A 22,231-nucleotide genomic window follows, 5' to 3' on the forward strand; every position below is an offset into this window, starting at 1 on the left:
TGCTAAATTGTCCATATCTCACAGGGCTAAAAATCTTTGAGTAATTCCACTTGCATTCTGTCACATTTGGTACTTGAGACTATAGTGAGAGACTTCTCAAAGTCCTAAAAAACACCACTGTGGTGCTTTGTGTTAGATAACTGTAGTAGGAAACACTGCTACCAGTAGGATTTTATGGGTGTGCCAAGTCCCTTCAAAAAATTGAAGAGCAGTGCTGGATTGAGCATTAATGTGATGATTCAGTTTTTAATTGAGTAGCCTGAGGAAGAAGTATAACAAAAGTCTGTAAGAAAATCACTGAAGAGGAAAGATGAGGTAGAAAAGATTGTTCTTCAGGAAATAATCATTACATAAAGGATCCTGAGAAATAACAGGTCAGAAACCACTGTGAGCAGTAAAAGCGTCCTCTAGTCTGGCTTTAAAATGGCTAAAGGGTGCTTTAATTTGACCAGCTAAAATACTTCATGTTAAATGAATTGATTTTAGTTCAGTTATAGAGCACAGATTTGTGCAGTGCAATGCAACAAGTTCAAATTAAATAAAATAGAACCAAATGAATATGAACCAAGTGTTATAAACAACTTACACAAAAGCCATTTGCTGCAGTTCAGCCAAGGAACACACTTGTGAAGGAGTCTGGAAATGAAATGCCTGAGTCTCCAGTGTGGCTTCTCCACCATCCTTGGCACTGCCTGTTTCTAAATTGAGAAAAAATAATGTCAGTAAGACAAGACTTGAATAAATTTGGGAGGCAGGGAGGGTCTTTCATGGTCAGTAGGTCTGTTCACATAGGAAACAATGGCATCTGAAGGGGAGAGCGAGCACCAAGCTTGAAATTATTTTCTCTTTGAAGGGGGAAGGGTAGAATTGTAAACATATGTCTGTGATCTAAAGAGAAATCCTTGAACCTGTTACTGTCATGCAAGCTGCAGTTGTTTGTGGAGTGTGACTGATGTCCAGTAGAATGTAAAATATCTCGAGCTGAAAGGCCTTGGGGATATCATTAGAAAATGTCAGTGTCCCCCTCAGGATAGCCAGATAGCATGTCAAGTGTCACTTTGCCTGATAGTAAAGAAACTTTTCGTTTGCATCAAAGGAGAGCTGTAGAAAATGCATTTTTCAGGATTAACTTAAAACATATCGTTCTCTGAGCATGCTTGCTGCATTAGGTCATCTGTTTGGGTATGTGGTAAGCAGACTGGGCTGCTTTTTGAACAAAGGAGGTTCACCAGTATCTCACAATCTTCTGGGGCATTGAATTTATTGGTTGAAATAAGCTAGCTCCTCACCTCTTTTAAAAAGCCATTCCTTGCAATGAACATACTGCCTGAAAAACACCAGCCCAGCACATTGCAAATTAAAGCTTTTTCTCTCTGCCTGTTTTTTTGGAGCCCTACTTTGTACACAGTGTTATTTGATCATGCTTGCCGCAGGCTTCCCAGACATCAAAGCACAGTTTGAGATAGAACTCGGTGCCCTTCTGAAACACGAGCAGAGATCTACCTGTTTGTTTGGGGCTTCTCTAATTTATTTTATTTTCTGCCTTGCTGTCTGCCCCCTGTGGATCGGATCCACGCTCAGCCGTGGTTCCTCACAGCACAGTTAGCAGAGGGGGCTCCTCCTGCCTTGCTAAAATCTGCCTCCTCCTGGGGATGTTCAGGAAGGCTGCCCAGCCAATGCTGTCATTACTGGCTTTGCTGGTTTGTGTTCATTGGGTGCCTCACTCACAGTGTAATGTTTCAGAGTGGGTATTAATAACTCAGCGCTATGTGAGTATTAAAAGAGGCTCATGTGTCTCAGCTAGGGAAGGGGGTTAATGCAAAAATGCTTTTTTAAGAGCAGAGCTATGATGTGGAACCAAATCCAGACTGGTGTCAAATAAGCTGATGTGGCCTTTCCCAAGTTTTGGGTTTGCTAAAGCGCTGTTTTATTTGTGTGCTCTGCTGCTGGAGTTTTCCAGACAGACAGAGGGTATCCCTGAAAAGTGCTGGGCCTCTCCCCTTTCCGCCTCTCAGCGTGGTGGAGAAGAATGGAGAAAACCTAAGTGGGGAGGAGGCAATGGGCACATGATAGCTCTGCAATCAGCTGCTAGAATCTCTCCTTTCCTCTGGAAAGGTGGGCGAGGGTGATTGTGCATTTGGGGATGAAGTACAACAAAGTTACAAAAAACAGTACCTTAATCCTGTTTCTCTCTTTCTTCTCCCTTCACTCCATGCTTTTCATTCCCTGTTGTTCATACCTTTTTTTATATATCTCTTTTTATTCATCCACGCCATTTTCTGTCTCCATGGGACACTGCTTTGTGCGCTGTGGGCTCCTGGCACCGCACACAGCTCACCCTTTCTTTCTCCAATCAGGATGGCGGCCTAGTGGAAGAGCCCACTACTTCACCATTTTTGCCTTCACCAAGCCTGAAGCTCCCCCTTTCAAACAGTGCACTCCCTAATCAGACCCTGGGCGGGATTGCCTCAGGGCTGGGCATGCAAAACTTGAATTCTTCTAGACAGGTAAGGCTGTTGGGGGAGATCCCAAGGGGAATTGGAGTAGCCACTAGTGCCCGTCAGCCACTTGCCCAGGGAAAACGGGTTTAAACTGGAAGTGCAACAGCTTTGTTCACGTGAATTATCTGAGGAGGAGCTACCTGCTGTGTAAACATTTCACCTTACAGACAGAAAACAACTGCTTAGTTGTAATTAGCCTGCTGATGACCCATATCCATCAAGAAGAGACTGTAGTGTTGTGGATTTATAGCCCTGAACACTGGTGTGGCTCTGCCTTCATTTTTGGGAAATCTCTTTTTTTGAGGCGTTGCTAATTGTCACGGACTGTAAGGCAGTGAGATTGCTCTAAGTCATCTTTCCTGCCTGATATAATTATTCTGTGATGAGATGGGGGAGAAATGATTTTTTATTCCTGCTCCAAGTGTCAAGGCAGCTCATAGTTTTAAAAGGTGGCAAGAAGAAACTGGGCTTCCAGCATCTGGCTCAGGTAGAGCATCGAGTTAAGGGGGGTGTTTTGGCCCCTGAGTAGAACAGGCTGAGAGGGAAAGAAAAGGAAAGGAGATGAAGCAGGGGGAAACTGATAACCACCATGAGAGTGAGAAGCCATAAAGTACTGTTGATTGTGACCAGGTTATTTTTGCCACCAAACTGAAGTTCCAGCAAAGATACAAAATAACACAGAAAAACTTCATCATTCTCTTGTGGCTCTTTATTATGTATATTGTTTCAAAGTTAGTTTTCTTAAGGCAATACTTGTCCAGCACTTCCAGCCCATTAAGCACATCTTTCCAAGCAGTCTCCACTAATAACATGTCCATTATCAGTAGCTTTGTAAAATGACTAAGTAAAAAAACTGCTTAGCCAGCTGGAGGATGGGGTTGCTGTGAGTTTAATGCCTCAATTCTCCTGTCCCTTGCTATACAAATACAAGCATTTTTGGCAAGTACTTTTCGTTGTTCATCTTGTGACCCTCCAGGGTTCTGCATCCTTATAAAAGCCATCTTCAACTTCTGCTGCCTTTTGTTCAGGCATCTGTACAAAGTTCTGGAGGTTTGGGATGTTGAGTACATGGCAATCTTTGCCCTGCCTCATTCTAAACGTGTTTTTCAGTACAGTCTCTTATGTGCTGGTCTCTTGATTTGTGCCTGTCGTAATCACCAAGAATAAAGCCTGCACAAACAAGTAACATCCAGGTGATGTGCTGAGTGATGTCATTAAGTGCCTGTGTCACTGTTGTCCTGCTGCAGATACCGAGTGGCAATCTGGGTATGTTTGGCAATAGCGGAGCAGCACAAGCCAGGACCATGCAACAGCCGCAGCAACCGCCAGTGCAACCTCTTAATTCATCCCAGCCTAGTCTTCGTGCTCAAGTGCCTCAGTTTCTATCCCCTCAGGTCAGACAACACCTCACTCATATGTTTTCCCTATCCCTGGAACTCTTCCCAGGTGCTCTGTCATGCTCCTGAGGCTTTGCAGCCACTGCTGCCTGGCTGTGTCCGTGTTATTTCTTTCTTTCCTAGGCAGGGAGATGTGGCATGGCTGAGATGTTCTCACATGTATGTCCTGTAATTACCTCTGAGAGCACGTTCCCATGCTCCTTTTTGCACAGTGGTGTTTCTGAGGAGTTTGTTCTCATCTCTTTTTTTATAAATGAGCACTCGAGCACGGTTATTAAGGTTCTATTAGAGCCTCTTGTTAATTTTTGGATAGTTCACAGTATTACTTCTGGTCATAGTAACATTTTCCAGCTGATGTCACTCTGATTAATGGCTCACACAGTTGCCACTGTTAAAAGTAAATGTACAATGTTTAATACTCTTCTCTTCTTTAGGTTCAAGCACAGCTTTTGCAGTTTGCAGCAAAAAACATTGGTCTCAGCCCTGCACAGTTAACCTCGCCAATTAATAATCCTCAGCATATGACGATGTTGAACCAGCTCTATCAGCTGCAGCTGGTAAGTTAAAAGATGTGGCAGATAAGCTCTAAATCAGAATTGAAGGCATGAAGATAAAATAGGAGAATGACTAACTAAGTTTTTAAATGACATGACTGATCCTCAAAACAATCAGCTGCTGATTTCTTCGGTGAAGTTTCTTTTTAAAGACAGAAATTTGTATTTTTTGCCTTGGGCTTTATAAATAGTAATTTGCAGAATAATTATCCTTTACAGCTGATCAGCGGAACTAAAAGTCAGTTGTGTTCCTACTGGTATAATAACAGTGTACTCAAACAGCACTGGTCTGTGTGTTACATGGCAGTAGGAAGAACTGTTTAAACTGGACACGTGTGTCACAACATAACGAGAGAAATCTTGGCAGTGCTGGTCACCTGAGTTACCTACAGAACTTTTCCACTTGCCTCACTAAAAAAAGCAAGTGTAGGGTAAATTTCCTTTAATTAATGGAGCGTATATTAAACACATCATGTGATAAGAACGACTTACTTCTGTGTGCTTTTGGTGTGTTTGCAAATTTTACATCTCTATTTTTTATGCATATGAAAATACTTAATTGAATTTTAAGAATATTTTATAAAGAGGTAATGTGAACTCAGTATTGACCAGGGTTAAACATAAAATTACAGATGACAGACTAGTTCAGGTGCTGGTCTCAGTGTGCTACTCAAACTCATTTCTGATTATTTTCCCTAGTTTTGAGGAGCACAGCATTATTCTCATAATAATTGAACACTACCCAGCTACCTGAAAAATACCTGTATAGAATTCGTTTGGATTTTGAATTCATGTGTTTCAGAAAAACTTACCTTGTAAAAAAATTTGCTGCCAAACCAACCACTTGAAAATTGTGGATTTTTTTCAGGACTAAAGCAGCACAAGTGATTTAACTCCAAAGTGCTGTCAGAACTTAAAATGACCAAATCAAAAATAATGATTGGTATTTATCCTGTTTAATTTTTGCCTTGTGTTACAGTTTTTTCAGAAAAAAGGTAGGTTCCTATCTTTAATGACCACTTTTTGCCATGTGGACTTACTAAATTTTTTTTTTTTAAAACCACAAAAAATGAACATGGGACTTAAATAAACATATTATAAAATACATTTGTGACAGGATTATTACTGTTGCTTCATGGAGTGTTTTCAGAACATTGCAGAGTTTGCCTTTTCTGTGTTGTGGTGCAGCAGAGCAGCTGAAGGGAGCTGAGCTTGCTGTGTGTGCTGTGTCTGACCTGTCCCTGTCCCCGCAGGCGTACCAACGTTTACAAATCCAGCAGCAGATGTTACAGGCTCAGCGTAACGTTTCCGGACCCATGAGACAACAGGAGCAGCAAGTAGGTGTCCCTGCCAGCTCAATCTCTGCTTTAGAGTTTGGTTTCAGTAGCTTAGAGAGGCTGAGTGACATTTACCAAAGCAGCTAAAGCATCCTTTAATCAGGAATGCAGTGCATGGCTTGAGCGCTGGACAGGGAAGGTGCTGAGTGATAAAGCTACTCCAGGCCTTGCTGGAGGAAAGCTCTTCACCCCTTAGTGCAGTTTTTATTTGTAAGGAGGTCCAGTGTGTTATTTCACTGTAGAGAAAAGCATAGAAATGTGTTGCGTTTTGGTGGATGACAACTGACAGTTGTTTGTTGGCTCTCTCTCGGCAGGTTGCACGTACAATCAATAACATGCAGCAGCAGATCCAGCAGCACCAGCGCCAGCTGGCCCAGGCCCTGCTTATGAAGCAGCAGCCTCCCCCTCCACATCTATCTTTGCACCCCTCTGCAGGCAAATCAGCCATGGATAGCTTTTCACCCCATCCCCAGGCTCCCGGCCTACCTGACCTGCAGACCAAAGAGCAACAGTCTTCACCGAACACCTTTGCTCCTTACCCTCTTGGTGAGTGCCCTCCTGCAGCAGCTCCACACAGGGGTCCATCTCCTTAATTCACATCTCAGTAGTTTGCTCCACAGTGTAACAAATACAGATATAAGTATTATATATGTTTATTAAATAGCACTGAAATGCCGAAACAACACCGTACCTATATGGTAGCTGTTCAGGTGGGCTGTATCTGCTCACTTGTGTTCTGCCTACAAAATATCAGAGCAGAAAATTTGCCTAATTAACTGCTTACATATGTTGCTATTTATGAACTAAATATAAATTAACAGCGTTATGTTGTAAAATACACAAATGTCATATTGATAAACAGGAGCATCGTCTGGGAAAGTTGTGCAAAGTCATCTTTCTGCTGTAATCAGCACTGGTGAGGCATCAGTTTTAGTCAGTGTATTTCAAGAAGTATGTGGATCAGTGTGAAGGAATGCAGAAATATTCTAGTGGAGGTGATTAAATGATTCGAAAACACAACTGTTAAGGAAAAAATGAAATCCTCTGCTGACTGGTCTAAAGAGAAGATTTAAGAGACGTGCAAGAATCTTCAAAAATGTGAAGGAGAGCTAGGAAGAAGTTTTCTTTCATTTCCTAATGCAAGAGGTAATAAACTTGAGTTGCATAGAAGGAGATCTAGTTAGACAGTAAGGATCACATGGTTTAAGCAGAGTAGAGTACTGGTATAAATTATCTGGGAAGTTCCTGAAATCTGCCCCAGCATTTTGTGGTAGGTTAGACATAGATCTGTCAAATGTGATTGAAGTCAAAATAAATTGTTGGGCCTGGAGACAGAGTGAACAGAGCAACCTTTCAGACCTGTTTGCTGTGTGATTGTTTGATGTATGCTACAGACTTCCTTTATGACATAAAGGAATTAATTTAATCTCTTTGTGATTCTCTTTATGCTGGGTACAATAGTATTGCCAAGCTTTATCTGCCATGGAGCAGTTAAGAAGGTAATTCTGACTGCTGTGGTGAGCTGTTATGGCTGGGAGCATCAGAAGGCAAAAGAATTTGTGAATTAAAGGCCTAAGTCTAAGAGGTTCTTAGGATATTTCAGCTTTCTGTGATCTGCTAACATTCAGGATTATATATCAGAAAAGACCCCGATTCGTGTCACAGAAGCATGTCAAAATTATTCCCTAAATAACAGTCTGAGTGATTTTGCTCTGTGTATACAAAATAGAAGCCCGGTTAGTGCAGAACCTGCTCTGATGAACAGCAGCTCTTTGTCTGACCTTTAATTAGTTGCTTTTTCGGGGATTTTTAAAACATTATTAGCAAAATGAAGTGGCAGACATCATGGGGGGGTGCTTGGGGAGACATTAGGAATATTTTGGCTTAGCCATGGAATGCTGCAAACTGGTTTAAACACAAAATTCCAGTGCATTCTTCCAAGACAAGAGACTGCAAGTAGAAACAGTTACAGCTTCAAAATATTATCCCTGCATGGTTTTTTCTCCCCTTTTTAGCAAGGTTTTAACATTTTCTGAATTCATGGGACTTCTATTGGTGTTCTATAAAAGCAAAAGTTCTTGAAAATGTGCATTGTAAATGCTCCACATGCATACAGCTGTCTGAAAATCAATGTTCAGTAATTCCTGCAGCTGGATTTTTCAAACACAGCTTTTCAATCCCTCGGTTATATTATGGATATCTAAGGATCTCTTTCCCCCCCAGCTGGACTGAACCCGAACATGAATGTAAATAACATGGACATTACTGGTGGTTTGTCAGTGAAGGACACTTCTCAGTCCCAGTCTCGCCTTCCTCAGTGGACACACCCCAACTCAATGGATAATCTGTCTAGTGCTGCTTCTTCGCTTGACCAGAACTCCAGCAAGCACGGTAATGTCCCCTGGGGACCCCCTGCCAGCCTGGCTTTTGGTGATTCCACCCACAGTGCAGTTGGAATTATTTCTCTCATGTTCCTTTTTTGTGTAAGCGCTCACAAATGGTTGGTACCGAGCGCCTTTGAGCCCGTGAGATTTTATAGATGGTTTCTGCAGTGAGGGGCTTGCAGCTGTCACTCCCTGCATACAATGTAGGAATGGTTTTTTCATTTGTTGCATTTTGTTGCTGAGAACATGGAGTTCAAGTCAAACAAGCCTTTAGTGTTGGCAAAACAAGTCCTACAGTCTTCTCCTTATTCCAGACCTGCATACCTTCAATCCAAAAAAACTTTACATTGGCTTTCTCCCACAGTTTTTCCAGTATCATCAACCTTTCCCTGCACAAGGGAATGATGGATTACATAGTTACCCAGCCTAGAGTTAGGGGCACAAACTTCTTATTTTTCCAGAAGTGATTGCTAATCTGTTTGAACACCTTTATCCCTAACGCCTCCAGTATCCTGAGCCAGTTATTCCTTTATTTCCTGTACCAAATGTATTCTGTTAGAACATGGGGCTCTGTTAACTTTATTATATCCTGGATTTTATTATGAGCAGCATAAATTATTTCTTTACAGCAGTTTTTTATTCTGCAAGTAGCTGCACTGCTGATGCCAAATTGTTGTTTGATAGTTTGTAGGAACATGAGAACAGCCATTTCAAATCATCCATCCTGTCAGCGCTGAATGCCTAGGGAAGGATGAGATGAGGGATATTCCTTGGTATGCTGTCTCAGCAAGTTCCTATTTACCATCAGTGTGATGGTTTGAATTACTCAGTCTCTTGTTGGCAGGAATTTAATGCAGAACTCTTTAACTTGAGTGTCTAGATTGTACCAGCAGTGTGTCTCTCAGCTGTAATCCCTGCTAAGGCTTCAGATGCTGTTAAGCTTGGCTTACTGTGTTTGCATTTTAGTTTTCTTTTTATCTTTGTAATACAGAAAAGAAAAAAAAAAAAAAGAAAGAAAATAATAACAAAATGTATCCTGATGCAATTCCATACCCAAAATCCCCATTTCACTCCTTGCAGGTGCTATCCCTGGAGGTTTGAGTATTGGTCCTCCGGGAAAGTCCTCCCTCGATGACTCCTACGGCCGCTATGATCTGATCCAGAACAGTGAGTCTCCTGCCAGCCCACCTGTAGCTGTTCCTCACAGCTGGTCACGTGCCAAATCCGATAGTGATAAGATTTCCAATGGCTCCAGCATAAACTGGCCACCAGGTAACACAACCCAAAGCCTTGGTGTTGAGCTGATGTCCCTAAAACGCGTTGCTGGGTGGGTTTGTTGAGTCCTTCTGACGCACAGGAGCTTTGGAGAATTACGACTTCACACACTTCTCTTTTTATTGTGTTTGACACAGAGTTTCACCCAGGAGTGCCGTGGAAAGGACTGCAGAATATTGATCCTGAAAATGACCCCGATGTTACTCCTGGCAGTGTTCCAACTGGGCCTACCATAAACACCACGATACAGGATGTGAATCGCTATCTGCTCAAGAGTGGAGGTAAACACACAAATTGCTTCCACATCTGTGCATACTTTCTTTTCCCTTCCCAAAAAGTTGACCTCATTTGGTGCAGATACAGCGTATTTTTGCATGTGCTCCTAACCTAATAATGCTTCTGCTCTGAACTGTCACTGAATATCCAGAAATAATTGTTTTAAAGGAGGGATTAAGAAGTTTCGTGTTTTCCATGGGAATGTAAATATTTTTATATTGGAAAAGGCTGTCAGATGTAATTTAAACTTCTGTGGTCACTGGAAGTTTTTCTAACCTGTATCACATGGTTTTGAACAAGATTTTGCTCTCCACACTGCCCACCCTCCTGCATACACTTTGTGAAATTCTCAGAAGACACAATACAAAAGTTCCACAGTTGTTGCTGAGGCAGGAGGCTTCTGGTACACTAATTAATTGTAGCTTTGTTAGAAGATCAATAAACAAAACAAATTAGAACTGTTTTATCTCCAAAGCCGTAAAAGAAAAAAAGGGAATTGAGTGGTAAACTAGTATTTCCCAGTGCTATTTCCATTCCTTTTGTTCTGGCAGTGCTTAGTTCAGAATAAAAAGGGAATTCTCTAAAATGATAAAGCATTGTGACTGTGCTACTTGTTAGCTACATGTGCTGGAAGTTGATCAGGGGAAAGGTGGCTTGGTTGTGATCTGAGTGCCAAAATAGCCAGGTTATCTGCACTCTGTCAGAGCACTGCAGTAGGCACAGGAATAGCATCATCAGGCTGTCCAGAAGAGCCTGTCAGGATTAAAAATGTGGGGTTTGTTCTACCAGTTACATGTGTGGTACCAGCACAGATTGTAAATCAGGACTATCCTTGAAGTGGGTGTCCAGCTCTGGGCTTGTTACCTCAGGCAAGGGATGTGAGACATGAGGGCAGGGAATCCGGAGTGTTGATTGCCTGCAGTGATTTTTAGTTGCCTCTTAGCAGGAAGCAGCCTTTCTTTCAGCTGAAACATGGAGTATTTGAGTAATGAGTAAGGTTGAATTAACTTCTAATGACTCCAAAGTGCTTCAAGGGGGCAGGCAGGTTTGAAGTTATAAAAAGAAAAGCATAAAGATGTAATTCAGTGACACTTCAGATACAGTGCACCCAAGAAATACCCTTCAGGCCAGAAGCCTAAACCTACAGAGCTGTACCTGTAAATCAGATGATACCCACTACAGGTCTTGCTGAGAAGGAACATGAGCTCTGCTGGTGCATAATCTGCCTGTGGAACAAAGAAATAACTCCTCTTCTTAAAGAGGGTCAGCAGAGATGGCCTTTACAGAAGTAAACAGGCCCTCAAGAGCTCAGACCTTCTGAAAAGCAGTGCCTGGGGTGGGGGGGGTTAGCATGTGCTGCCTTTCCTCATTAGCTTTTTAGCTTGGTAATAATAGAATTTTAATACAAGCTTTAGTTGCAGAATCTGTTTCTTTATGCTTGTATAAGTGCAGCCTGAAGAACAGAGCTTGTGCTGACTGAGCTGCTCCCCAGGTAGAGGGTCAGGCTGTGGGGTGTGCTGTCCTTGCCCTGTGCACCTAAAAACAGGCAAAACTTAAGGGTTTTCGTTGATTTTTCTTTGCCCTGTTTGCTAATGAAGCTTTGGAGGGTCAGCTCCTATGAGCTGAGAGTTGTAGCCATGAGGAATCAGGACCAGTTTCAGCTCTGTGGGCCTTTGAATCTGCTAAAATTCCATAGTTCCTGCCTGGGGAATAGATTATTTCCAGAGAAGGCCTGATACAGAGTTCTGTTGCTTGAAACTGATGCCTGTATTGGTGTCCCTTGGAGCACAGGGAGTCTGGTTAAGGTAAAGTTTGGTTGGTTGCTGTTCCAGTTGAAAACAAAGCCTGTGTTTTTTATTGAGCTGTGAAGGATGAGATTGTCCTTTTAATTCCTCCTTTCTACCTCAACACAGTGCTCTTTGCTACAGAGCTCACCTGTTTTTATTAGTCAGTTAAAGATGTTTCAGTATCACAGCCCATCTCTGTGTGTCAGGAATGATAAGTCACCCAGGATACACACTTGATTTTGTTGGTGGCTAGAGAGAATACTTCCAGCTCTCCTGGTCTTTGCAATGAAGACTTTTTATTTTATGTTCAGTTTCTTTTCATTTGCTGCCAGTAAGGAAATCGTACATAGGCTTAGATAGCTGCTCAGATTGTAAGTGATTGACTGAGGTGGTTTCGTGCTGTTTCAATTATGTTATCAGTTTGAGATGAGATTGCTTAAATATATCCTTGCTTTTACTGAAAGTCTGCAAAAATTTAAAGATATTTGTGGGCATTAGGATGTAGGGGAAGCGTTTACCTTGAGTAATTTAGGACAGATCACCCGTGGTAAGAGGTTAGTTTATCATACACATCTCTGCTCATCTACAGTTGCCATTGCCTAAGTCAGCTGGCAGAGGACCTTTAAAAATGAAGCCTGTCCCTTTGAGACTAAACACTTTAACACTCATTTTTTGAGTATCTTAAAGAAAATGCAGAATTTACCTTCTGCACTACAATTGTTCCTGTGCCAGCTTTCTTCTCTTTCCTTCTAAAGACTTCTGCCCCACTTTATCACGCTTCCAGTAACATTTCATTCCTAGACTTCAGAGACCGGGCTGATGAAAGAGAATGCCTTGCATGGTTTGTATTTGCACATAAGAGATTTGCTTATGTCACACCAAACATCATTATGCCCATCTTTCTTAGTTGCTTCTCTGCTGGTTCTGCAGGGTCATCCCCAACATCATCTCAGAATGCCACGCTGCCTTCATCGAGTGCCTGGCCGCTTAGTGCCTCCGGCTACAGTAGCTCTTTCAGCAGCATTGCATCTGCACCTAGCATTGCAGGTACGGCCTTTCTGCTTCCACAGCTTCTGCATTCCCAGGAAAAGGCCCTAGAGAGTGCTCTCCCAGTGCTTCCAGGAGCGCTCCCCCAGGCAGAAGTGTGTTTGTAGCCCTGTGCTAGGTGGCAGCTCTCCTGTCAGCTCTGAGGTGGGGACTGGTGGATGGTGTGCCTGGAATTGTGCTGAGGAGAAATGGATTTATTCCACTTGGTGCCACTCAATGCCGGCATCGAGATCTTTGGGGGGAGGAACACTGCCCAGGGCCTCAGCAGGAACAGACCCTTCCAGGAAGAGCTGATGTTGAATTTGTGTTACTGAACTCACTGTTAAAAGTGAAACATCTTCAGCTTAGGAAAAGCTTTAGAAGTACCTCCAGGAGGTACTTTTTGCATGGCTCTGGAGGGGTTGGGTTTGGGGCTCTTCAGTGTCTTTTAATAGTCAAGCCAAAGCCTGATGCACCCCTATATGGCTGAGCTCATAGGTGAGCTAGCTAATTACCCCATTTTCTTTAATGAGCTCTAAATTCTGGATCTTCTTTTTGCAAAACACGGAAATTTTGCTTGCAAGCTAGCTACCTCAATAATCCAGTTTTTCCCATTATAAAAATGTGTTGGGCTGTATAGATGGATTAGAAAAGAAAATGCTGATCCACTGAAAACCCTCCACTTCTCTGAAGGTGCAGCCTCTGGGTCATGCTGCAGAATGCAAAACAAAAAGGGCCTGTTTGGGATGTTTTCCTCCAGTGAAAGGAAAAGAAAGGAGTGGCTCGCTTTTCTTTATCTGCCATGCATTTCTGCTTTATTTGCTGCCTTTTTGTTTTTGCAGTGTCATCTAATGTTTGTGTTACCCCCATGAGAAAGAGTGACATAGCAACATCTGACCTGTGGTGCTGTGCCTGTATCGGGTGCCCCATCACAGGCTGGGCTGCTCTGAGCTCTCAAACTCAGACTTGCTCCTCTCCTCCCACCATTTAACACTCATTGATGTCCTCATTGTCATTGTCAAATTATTTTTGCTGCTACAATTTGTCAGAAGATGGGAGAGTGGTTGCCCTTTCACTTAAATTGTTATGATTCAATATGAAATAATTGAGTTAAATGATTTAGATAAATTGAGGCAATTTGGGGAGTGTGTGTGTATGTAACTGAGTCTGTGATTTTGCAACTGGTAAATTTGGCTTTAGGACTCATAAAATTACTCAGTGGCTGCCTGATGCCTTAAAGTACTGATCCAGTGTAAACTTATATCTGCCAGTTCTAGTTTTATAAAAATTCACAAGATCTTTGCATCTTGGGCTTTGTCAGACCAAGTTTTTTCTTATTCTCTGCAATCAGCATTAAAGCATTAGGGCAGCGCAGTCACAGCATCATTTGCTGGGGCAGAAGGTGCAGGACTGTGTCCCTTTCAGTCCATTCCAGCCCTACATGTGCTGCCAGTGTTGGTAACTGTGCTGTGACAAGGAAATTGGGCTCTAATTGCACAGCACGTGTTGGTATGAGGAGGAAAGGCAGGGATGTGTAAGTCTAAAGGTGAATAAAGACTTGTTTTGTTAATCATTATTTAAACCAATTCTGTCTGCCCCTCTGGGTGCTATACTTTTGTGTTTGCTGTTCTTGGGTTTGTGTTATTTTATAAAACTTTGATTTGGCAGGAACAGCAGTAAGAGTTTGAAAACTGATCAGGGAAAGAACAAGCAACAGCAGAAAGTTATAAAGACTGACAGGTTGTGATATGGTCTGATCTTCTGGAGACTTAGTTTTTCTCAAAGATACTTGGAAAAAAGAGTATAGGTCACTTCAAATATTCAGAAATAAAGTTTTTGTTGGCCTTTGATCTTAAGAATTTTAATAATGCATCAGAAGAACATATGGACCATACTGAATTCTTAATGTTAGATAAAATGAGTTGTGCAAGAAAAAGTGTTTAAGTCCTGTTAAACCTTTGAGAGAGACAATCTTGAAGTGTTTCATTATAATTCTGGTGAAATCAGATTTCAAACACCTATGTCCATTTTCTGAACTTTTTTCCATGTATCATCTTTTATAGAAAGCAAAACAATAGATTTTCCAAAGGGAGCTGTGTATGTAGCAGACAGTGTGAAGTTCACTAAACACAAAAGTACTTGAAATTGTGAACACAGGTGTAAGTAGGTTCAAAGAATACAGGATTTATAGTACTGGATGGTACAAGAAGTTGTTCTTTTCCTCCTGAGAAGCTGGAAGAATGTAGCCCGTGATACCCATGAATGAAGAATACACAAATGCATTGGTTTTCTATTGCAGGTAAACTGTCAGACATCAAGTCCACGTGGTCCTCTGGCCCGATCTCTCACACCCAAGCCTCTCTGTCCCACGAACTCTGGAAGGTACCCAGAAACACTACAGCTCCGACAAGACCTCCTCCAGGCTTAACCAACACCAAGCCATCCTCCACGTGGGGTGCCAGTCCCCTGGGCTGGACCAGCTCTTACTCCTCTGGTACTCACAGCTCTCTCTTCTGCCTCTTCTTTGGCACTGTTTGCTTTTCACTCTGCGTGTGAGGCTCCAGAAACCAGAGCTTCAGCACAGCTAGAGTGGGTCTGTTCTGGGGATGCATGTCCTGTCTCTTTATTTCAGTTTGGATAAATTGTAAATGAAGCATCTTTCAGCTGGTCATATTGGTAATTTTACATAGGAACTGCCCAATGTATTTAGCTCCCAACTAGGATTTTTTCCCCCCAGTTCGTTAATTTCTAAAAATGTCTTTTAAACATGTGTCCTGTCTTGTGGTGTGATGTAAGACTGTCCACAAGGCTTCAAGAGGAGCCCATGGAATTTAATATGGAACACATGGATGTGAAGCATTTAGGACCTGATGGCATTGCAGGGCCCTCAGGGAATACCTGAATTTTTTCATACAGGCCCTTTTTTTTAGATGCCATTGTTTTGCTTTAATACAAATATGAGAAACCATGGATCTGGCTGTATATATATCTATATTTAGATATCTCTATCTGTATAAATAATAGATATATATGCAGGTGTTACTCCTTTTTTATAAAGCTGACTGTTTTAATAATCTACTTACACTAAATTGAGAATTAAATATTCTTCCATCTTCCTGCCATTTCTTTTGGATGTTTCTTCACCAAAACCCCACCTGGAAGGGCAGATAAAGCTGTTGCCAGGATTCTCTCTGGGGCACCCACAGGATCCACTGTGATTCTCAAATCCCTCTCATAACTATCAAGCTTGTACAGCTTCTTACTGTAAACTGCTAAGCTGTAAAGCACCAGGCTGAGGTTGGCAGAGAGGTTCTGTTGGTTATGCCCTTGTATCTTCAATCAGGACTTTGTCAGTGCAGAAATACCTGTTTTGAATAAGTCATACACATTAATCTGTCACTGGCAAGAGAGCAGAGTGCTGCAGTGCCATAAAAATCTTTATTAGCAGCAGCAATCTGAGCTTGGACATCAGAATTGCTTTTAAAATGTGTCTTCCAGATTAATTCTAATGCATCCTGAGGATCCAGTTTGTTGCCATACCTGCATCTGTTAGCTCCCTAATAGTTACTGTGGGAGTATGAAAAATGCCACAGATCTTTGAAATGTAACAAGAGCAGCTTTTCATTCAGCAACCTTTCATTCCAAGGGAGACAGTAAATCAAGGTGTGAGGCAACTGCTGTAGGATTTATTTTCAGCAGCACTGAGGCTTGTTAGTGTGTTGTGATTCCAGATAAATTTGCCTGTGAGATGCTCTCCAGAGACCGTGATCAAATGTTTTGTTGTGGAATTTGTGTTGCAGGTTCTGCATGGAGTACTGACAGCTCAGGGAGAACAAGCAGCTGGCTGGTTCTTAGGAACCTCACCCCCCAGGTAACTGGAATTGTACAGGGCTGGGCAGGAAAAGACACTTGGGTTTAAGAGATGATGAGAACAACATTTAAGAGATGATGAGAACAACATTTAGCAGCCTTGGCTATTTGATTTATTTGAAAGAAGAATAATTATTCTGCATTTATTACAAGTATCTGTCTTGTACAGGGAATTTGTTAAGTTTTCAAAGTGCTGTCAAATCAAGTATGAACTTTCTAGCCTGTAATTCAGTCATTCAGTGGGCACCATTGCTGTGTAAGTTTGGAGGTGAATGATGATGTAAAGCACATAGAGAGATGTAAAATCTGCTTTTCCTATGGGTTTTTTGGGTTTTTCTCATATGTCTGTCAAATCCTCTACTTGTCCTTCACAGTGTCATTCCAAAGGAAGAACATAAGCCACAAAGCCTTGGATGCAGACATCCAAATTAATCTTGGGGAAAATTTAATTACATTTATGAAGTGTGTTTTTCCTTCGACTTACTTCTGGATTTCTATGGACTTCTAATGATAAAGACAATTTGTATAACCTAAAGTGGGAAAATTTGTGCCCTGGACTGTAGGGAATATTTAAAAAGACAGGATGTCTCCCTCAATGCAGAGAGCAATAAGTGTGTAATTAAGTACTTCTTTTTTCCTTTCACTTGAACTCACTCTTTAGCTTTTAAACACTTGTTTAACAAGCATTTAAGGTAAGATCACAATACCACAGGTAACCTTTCCTGCCCTTGCCTCTCTTCCCAGATCGATGGTTCCACACTGCGGACACTGTGTTTGCAGCACGGCCCTCTCATCACATTCCACTTGAACCTGACCCAAGGGAATGCTGTGGTCCGATACAGTTCCAAGGAGGAAGCAGCCAAGGCCCAGAAGTCTCTGCACATGTATGTTTCTGCTCCCTCTTTCTTCTGTTGCAAAGTCAGTTCTAGCTCAGAAAATATTTTCCTAGTTACTAGTTACTTTAATCTTGATTTTCAAGATTACCTAATGAGAGAAACAGAAAAGTTAACTGGGGGTAGATACTCATGTGGTGCTGAATAAGAGGACATTACGAAACTTTATTTATAATATCCTCAGTTAGGACTTGTCACCTGTAAGGCCACAAAGAATTTGTAAGACGTGATAAGGATTCCCAAGGAAGCTCAGGGAGAGCACAGGAACACGGTTTTAGCTTTAGAGAGAAACAGAGAGGGTAAAAAAATGCTAAATAAGGAATGTGTTCATGATGGTCACCTTTTTTAAAAGGAGTTATGAGAGAAGGGTATGACAACAAAATGTGCTTTTTAGGAGTTCTAAAATCCATGGGACTAATTGGCATAAGGGCTGGAGAATTGGAGTGACAAAATCCGTGCCATTTGGGAGGATAAAGAATACAGAGAGTGATGTTTGAAAAGAATATTTGGGTGTTTAGGGTTGGAAAGCAATTCCCTTTATCAGCAGGTTATAGCTTGAGCATAATGAAAGCACTGAGGTAGTGGGAGCATCACTTGGCTGGTGAGCTTCTGTCCTTACTCCTGAAGAGAATTGAGGCTCCAGGATGTGTCAGTTAGAGGAGGTGGTCTCCACATGTGTGGATTTGGGTGTCGATGGGTGTAGAAAGGTGGATAGAAAACAGGACAGAGAAGGCTTTGTCAAAGACACAGGGATTGCTCAAAGTGAGTGGATGTGGTGGAAATCTTCACCTCGATTTCAGCTTGGGGGAAGATGGATCCCTATCACAGAATCACAGAATTGCTTGGGTTGGGAGGGACATTAAAGTTTATCCAGTCCCACCCCTTGCCACGGGCAGGGACACCTTCCACTGTCCGAGGTTTCTCCAGCCCCATCCAACCTGGCCTTGGGACACTTCCAGGTGCCAGGGCTTTACCACCCTCACAGTGGAGAGTATTTTCCCAATATCCCATCTAACCCTACTCTCTGTCAGTCTGAAGCCATTCCCCCTTGTCCATAGCCTCTCTCCACATTCCCCTGTAAGCTCCTTCAAGCAGTTAGGTCAGGCTGAACAATCCCAATTCTCACAGCCTTTCCCGACAGAATATCCACCAAAAGCACTCTTTGCCACCCCACACCTCACATCTTGCTCGTGCCCTCAGGTGTGTCCTGGGCAACACTACCATCCTGGCGGAGTTTGCTGGTGAGGAAGAAGTGAACCGTTTCCTGGCGCAGGGGCAGGCGCTGCCGCCCACCTCCAGCTGGCAGTCCAACACTGGATCCACCCCGAGCCGCCTGGGCTCCTCGGGCAGCTCCCACGGGCTGGTGCGCCCCGACGCCGGCCACTGGAACCCCCCGTGCCTGGGGGGCAAGGGCAGCAGCGACCTGCTCTGGGGAGGGGTGCCCCAGTACTCCAGCAGCCTTTGGGGCCCCCCCAGCGCCGACGACGGCAGAGTCATCGGGAGCCCCACGCCCCTCAACACCCTCCTGCCGGGGGATCTGCTCAGCGGGGAATCCATCTAGGAGAGGAGAGAAAACAAAATGGAAATAACAATCATCAGCACTAAAGGAAAACAAAAAAAATTAAAAAAAAAAAAAATAAAAAAAAAGATTAAAAAAAAAAAAAAAAAAAGAGAGAAAGGTAACCCTTTCCAGTCCCGGGCTTGATGAAGAATCCAGCTTTAACCCATGAGACTGGCAGCCCTCCTTAGTACCTCTGTCCAATATCGAATCCGAAACTGCAGAAGTCCTTGTGAACTGTTCCTGAAACAGTATGGGCTCCTTTGGTCAGTGTCACATGCTAATGACAGGTTTTATTTTTTTTTCATGGCTTTTTTTTGTTTTACGTCGTCTTTTTATGTTTGTATGGTGATTTTTCAAAACCAAGTATAAAAGCTGCTTAGAATAGGTCTATCATGAAGGGCACTTTTCAGAATTTGGGCTGGAAAGGGTTATTTTATCAGCTGGGGGGGGGTTGGGAAGGGGGAAATGAAAGCCTATTTAAATGAGCCTGTGACTATTATGCACATTACAGAGGCGGACCCAATAATCAGAAAGGGTGAAGTGTGATATTTACCATTGGTACAGAAAAGTGATGAATCCGAGTGGCAACTCTGGACTGTACAGGTTGAAGGGGGGGGAGGGAGGGCAGGGTTGGGGTATCTCTGTGTCCACTACTCCCATGGATCTGCCTATGCACATTACCCTTGTTTCATTACTTTTTCATGTCATTTTTTTAAATCCCAAAAAATATAAAAAGTAAAAAAAGAATAAAAAAAAATCAACAAAGAAACAAAAAAAAAAATTTTAAAAAAAAAAGCAACAAACCATATCAACATGCAAATACTTGAATCCAGCAGGCCAATAACAAAATGTGAACGCTTTCTGAGTTGAATTATTACACTTCCAGGTCAGCATCAGTACACAAAAAACAGGCTCTAAGAATTTTTTTTTTTGTTTAAAGTTCAGACTCTATGTTTTTGTTGGGACAGATGTGAGTGTGTGTGTGTGTGTGTGTGTGTGCGTGTGCCCACGTGTGGTTTAACTCAACGTGTGAAGTTTTCTCCTTTGGTTCAGTATATGCTTTTTATTTGCTCATTGGTCAAATGTTTAATTGTTATTAGCTTCTAACTTTGCACTGAGTGTCCGCAGCCCTTCTTGTAGCTAATCCTGTAATGGTAAAAACACACAAAAAAAAAAACCAAAAAAAAAAGAAAAAAAAAGGAAAAAAAAAAAAAAAAAAGGAAAGAAACTGATAGAAGGGGCCGGCGACAATTCACGTGTAAATGTTTACTCAAGGACTCTTACTGCATTTTAAAAATTACAGTGTGTATCTCTGGAGAATAATATGTATATCTACCTTTAGCGGCTTTTTATTGTGGACTAATGCAAGAAAATTATTACCGGAGTATTGCACCATTTTTCCATTCGGAATATAAAGTTTAAAAAAAAGAAAAAATACTCTTGTTGAACTGTGGCCATAGATAATTGTAAAGAGTTGATAGTTCCCTTGCAAGCAGGAACAGAAACAAGCACTTGGACATAAGTTTTGACTGCTTTTGGAGGAGCCAGGAGTTTTGGCTCCCACCTGTTTACAGACCTTTTTTTCTCCTTCAAACTTTAAAATAAAAAAAGGAATTTAAAAAAAAAAAAAAAAAGAGAGAAAAAAAAACAAAAACAAAAAAAAAGACTTCCATCGTAAAGAAAACTATTTTCAGAATGAAGATATGCTACTTCAGAGCTCTGGGATTGAACAGTGTTGTTGTATTATCCTTTTCTTTGGCCATTGCTGTGTACTATTTTTGTTGTTGTTTTCCTCCTCTTCGTCAAAGTGGCGAAAACTTTGTGATCACTATCTTGCACATGGTGGAAGATGTCTCAGGAAAGCCGGGTTTCCCGAGGAGCAACTCCACACCATTTCATGTATTTTTAAAACCCAACTCCTAGCACTGAAGATATTATTAAAAAACAAAATAAAATAAAAAAAAAAGACAGTAAGAAAGAAGAAAATACCTAATCTAATGTGTAGCAGTTACATATTTACCAAATAATGGACTCAAAAGAAATAGATGTTTGAAGAGTGCTTTATATATTAAAAAATCGCTTTATGTTTAAAAAAAGATCAATGTTTTTGATTGTTTTGAAAGGAAGAAAGACAATGGAATAACATACACTTCAAGTATGTTTTAAAAATTATATGAACATTGTGCTCCCTGCCTGCTTGGATCAGGAAACTTGTGCATTACATTTTTTTTTTTTTTTGGAAGATTAGCTTTTTAATGGTTTTATCAGATTTAAAGGGTCCTGCAAGATTGCAAATTAACAAAAGCTGGTTTTATAGAGGATCATGAACTATGCACAAACTGGGTTCAAGACTTGTTTTGTTTTTTTTTTTTTTTTGTTCCTCAAGTTTTAGTAGTGTATTTAGCTGAATAACCTTTCCTCAGAGTAATTGCATCTCATTGCCATTACACGCCTCCTACATATATATTTTATATATATATACACACACACACTTATATAAAATATGTATGTGTGTATGTGCGTGTTTACATACAATTTTTCCATGCTGAAGTTTAGCATTGAGTTGTAGAAAAACTCCTGATATTTTCAAATTGGGAATGAAAATTTCTGTTGGAGGGGTTGGGGAGGGGGGAGCTGGGTGGGTTTTGTTTCTTGGGGGGGCTTTTTTTTTTTTTTTTTTTTTTTTGCCTTTCCTTTTGAATTAAAGATGTCTGTAACTCTGAGATTAAAAAGAAAACCAACAATTGTGGCTTTTAATGTTTATTCTCCTCATAGAATGTGATTGTTAAAAGAACATGCACCGAAAGTTGCTTTCAAGAGTACGAAGATTCTTTGAAACTTAATAAATTGCAGTTTTTTCTTGGCTGTTGAAATAACGTGTATTTTTCTTTTATGCAGGGGATACTAAATATATATATATATATTGTTAAATCTGTGAAGGTATTTCAAGGAAGAAGTTTAATTTTGAATGAGAATGCAGTGTACAGCCAGACAAACCCCTCCTGTGCGTGTGCTCACCCCTCTGCTCTCTGCTGGTGACACTCATGAGCTTTTCCATCAACGCTTTGCACGTCTCATCCAAGAGCAGCAGTACCCATTTTTGTGTTCCAGTTCTGTTCTTCTCATTTATCCATGTCTTTAGTACCACAGTAGGTGAGTTTGTAGCCCCCTCCAGCCAGGCTGGGGGCTCCCCTGGCTCCACCCCAGTTTCTGGGCTGGATGTCTCTATATATAAAGTGCCAGTTCCACTGATGTTTTGGAGGTGAGCAAATAGCCCCTAAAAAGGGGGAGAAACAGCAAAATATTTTCATGTTTGGCCTTGCAGGGTTTGAGTTTAGGAAGATGTTAACCACCTGAAGGTTCTCTTACC

The 22,231-nt window shown here is 41.6% G+C and overlaps 1 protein-coding gene across 13 annotated transcripts in view; it reads left to right on the top strand.

Moving 5' to 3' along the window:
• Nucleotides 1-20,495, top strand: part of TNRC6C (trinucleotide repeat containing adaptor 6C) — a 77,181-nt gene extending 56,686 nt beyond the window's left edge. For 6 of the 13 annotated variants that reach the window (XM_039562084.1, XM_039562085.1, XM_019290694.3 and 3 more), the window contains 13 exons: nucleotides 2,334-2,507; nucleotides 3,749-3,895; nucleotides 4,333-4,455; nucleotides 5,706-5,789; nucleotides 6,104-6,335; nucleotides 8,013-8,180; nucleotides 9,254-9,445; nucleotides 9,586-9,729; nucleotides 12,442-12,558; nucleotides 14,837-15,031; nucleotides 16,338-16,408; nucleotides 17,152-17,291; nucleotides 18,501-20,495. In XM_039562084.1, the coding sequence (XP_039418018.1) occupies nucleotides 2,334-2,507; nucleotides 3,749-3,895; nucleotides 4,333-4,455; nucleotides 5,706-5,789; nucleotides 6,104-6,335; nucleotides 8,013-8,180; nucleotides 9,254-9,445; nucleotides 9,586-9,729; nucleotides 12,442-12,558; nucleotides 14,837-15,031; nucleotides 16,338-16,408; nucleotides 17,152-17,291; nucleotides 18,501-18,861 (2,148 nt within the window). In that variant the 3' untranslated portion in view covers nucleotides 18,862-20,495. The remainder of the gene's footprint in view (nucleotides 1-2,333; nucleotides 2,508-3,748; nucleotides 3,896-4,332; nucleotides 4,456-5,705; nucleotides 5,790-6,103; nucleotides 6,336-8,012; nucleotides 8,181-9,253; nucleotides 9,446-9,585; nucleotides 9,730-12,441; nucleotides 12,559-14,836; nucleotides 15,032-16,337; nucleotides 16,409-17,151; nucleotides 17,292-18,500) is intronic. The other 7 variants (XM_039562086.1, XM_039562081.1, XM_039562083.1 and 4 more) reach the window with 4 other exon arrangements.
• Nucleotides 20,496-22,231: the final 1,736 nt, after the last annotated feature.

Source organism: Corvus cornix, chromosome 18 (assembly GCF_000738735.6).
Source record: "Corvus cornix cornix isolate S_Up_H32 chromosome 18, ASM73873v5, whole genome shotgun sequence".
NCBI classification, from domain to species: Eukaryota; Metazoa; Chordata; class Aves; order Passeriformes; family Corvidae; genus Corvus; species Corvus cornix.